Source organism: Seriola lalandi, unplaced genomic scaffold (genome assembly GCF_002814215.2).
Source record: "Seriola lalandi dorsalis isolate HSWRI2012SDOR001 ecotype SW California unplaced genomic scaffold, Sedor1 jcf7180001974642, whole genome shotgun sequence".
Taxonomy (NCBI): Eukaryota; Metazoa; Chordata; class Actinopteri; order Carangiformes; family Carangidae; genus Seriola; species Seriola lalandi.
In genome coordinates, this window is record NW_019445308.1 from 1 (window position 1) to 2,131 (window position 2,131).

The 2,131-nt window shown below is 41.1% G+C and overlaps 1 protein-coding gene across 1 annotated transcript; it reads left to right on the forward strand.

Moving 5' to 3' along the window:
- The first annotated feature begins 28 nt into the window (after window positions 1–28).
- On the forward strand, window positions 29–2,125 carry LOC111654356 (cyclic AMP-responsive element-binding protein 1-like). Its single transcript, XM_023405338.2, has 5 exons — window positions 29–356; window positions 527–624; window positions 725–858; window positions 1,119–1,301; window positions 1,722–2,125. The coding sequence occupies exons 1-5, from the start codon at window positions 234–236 to the stop codon at window positions 1,877–1,879; spliced, it is 696 nt and encodes a 231-aa protein (XP_023261106.1). The 5' UTR covers window positions 29–233; the 3' UTR covers window positions 1,880–2,125.
- Window positions 2,126–2,131: the final 6 nt, after the last annotated feature.

Consider the following 2,131-nt stretch of genomic DNA (forward strand, 5'->3'; position numbering starts at 1 on the left):
CAATCCTCGACACATGAAACCAAAATCACCTCCTTGGCTGGACGCCATAAGGGGTAAATTTAGGAAATATGTTTTGTACAGTACGGGGGAAATTACCCTTTTAAGCAATGTTTTCAAATCCAAATGATGTTTCAGTGTGCTTCTGAACTCACTTTTCTGTACACATTGAATGCAATTACCATGACAAGTATACTGTGTTTTCTGGATTTGTCATGGTGTTTGGTTTGTTGTAGATGTCACTGGGTGGTTCGTCTGTGGCTGTGGTACAACTGCCAGGGGGTCAGTTTCAGGTTCAAGGAGTTATCCAGTCTGCACAGTCATCAGTCATTCAGTCCCCTCAGGTGCAGACTGCACAGGTAAGACCAACCGATAGCTTCTGTTTAATTCATCTGCTTACATGAATTTCCCCAAGGGGATAAATAAAGTATCTATCTATCTATCTATCTATTTTAATTTCTTTATATAAGCAGCCACCATTTTATACAATTACTTATATTCACTTGTTAATTCATCTCCTTATTTCAAGATCCAGGATTCAGATAGTGAAGATTCACAGGACTCATCAGACAGTGGAGCAACAACCCAAAAGACCAGAGAAATACTTGCAAGGCGGCCGTCATACAGGTAAAAATACAAAAACAAACAGTAAAGATAGAAATTTTCACAGAAACAGTTGTGTTTGATGAATAGTAATTCAAGGAGTCTTCCTCTTCTCACCTTGTAGAAAAATCCTAAATGAGCTTTCATCTGAGGAAGTGACACACATTGAGGGAAAGGATAACAGCCCAGCATCCACAGGAGTGACAGGTGTTACAGTACCCACCACCCAAATCTACCAGACCAGCAGCGGCCAGTACAGTATGAACCTCTCCCTTCTACTTACTTACATTAAAAAAGAGATGCTTTTGTGTTAGTATGTTCACTAGATACAGCTGTCTACCAGAGACCATTTGTCGCTTTAGCTATTAACCACTTTGAGTATTAGCCATCTAATGGCCCAAAGCTCCGAGCCTGTGTGGTTTTTTAACTTATCAGGAAAGAGTTCTTTGCAGTACCCAGAATGATAGCCTAGCCTGCTGCTTTTCTCAGTTGTGTTGTCATCTGTGTGGTTTTTCCAGTTACCATAGCCGCTAATGGCACAATCCAGCTGGCGACTCCAGGGTCCGAAGGCATTCAGGGTCTACAGGCTGTCACCATGGCCAACTCTGGTGGAGCCCAGCAAAGCACCACCATCCTGCAGTACGCCCAGACACCTGATGGCCAGCAGATACTGGTGCCTAGCAACCAGGTTGTTGTACAAGGTGAGCAGAAAATAGCATAGTCTGACAAACTTTATCTAAATTTCTTCTAGTTTGTTTGGGGATGTCAGTTTGGATGGTGGGCAGATTTCAAAAATGTGTTTGTCTTTTGAGATAGTCAATGGCACAGTATCTTGCAACAAACCAGCATGCCATGGCCGATGAAATTTGTGCAAGTGGATACTATATCAGTTAGAAAACCTACTATTGTGTACTGTGTAGCTTTGTGCTAATTCTACCGTTTACTTTGATCAAGACGATGAACAGGACATTTACATAGGTTTAAAATCTGTTGTCTCAGTATTTACTAATAGAAAAATGGTGTGGTTAATCTTTTAAGTAAGATCTCTGAAGTAATGCATGCTGCGTTGCAGAACTCTTATGACTCCTGTTGTTGTGCCTTTACTCTTGGGTTTCTCTCAGGTGCAGGAGGTGAGGTACAAACATACCAGATCCGAGCAGCGCCCACATCCAGCTCCCTGCCTCAGACTGTCGTTATGACCTCTCCTGTGGGACTATCTCAGAGCAAGACTGATGATCCAACACTTAAGAGAGAAATCAGGCTTGCAAAAAACAGGTAAGTGCACAGTTTCTTGATGTTTTGGAAAACATAAAATAATCATAAATTATCAGATATATGCAGTAATGGAGAGTACCGTGTTGATTGTAATTAATGCTCATCTCAACATTGTAGTGTTGAATGATCTATGTATTACCTGATTCAAATATTTGTTGTTGGAATGTTATAAATCCAAGTATACAACGCTGCTCCACCCTGGGTGTTGCCTTTGATTTTTCATTGACACATCATTAATCATCCTTTTTGAATGGCC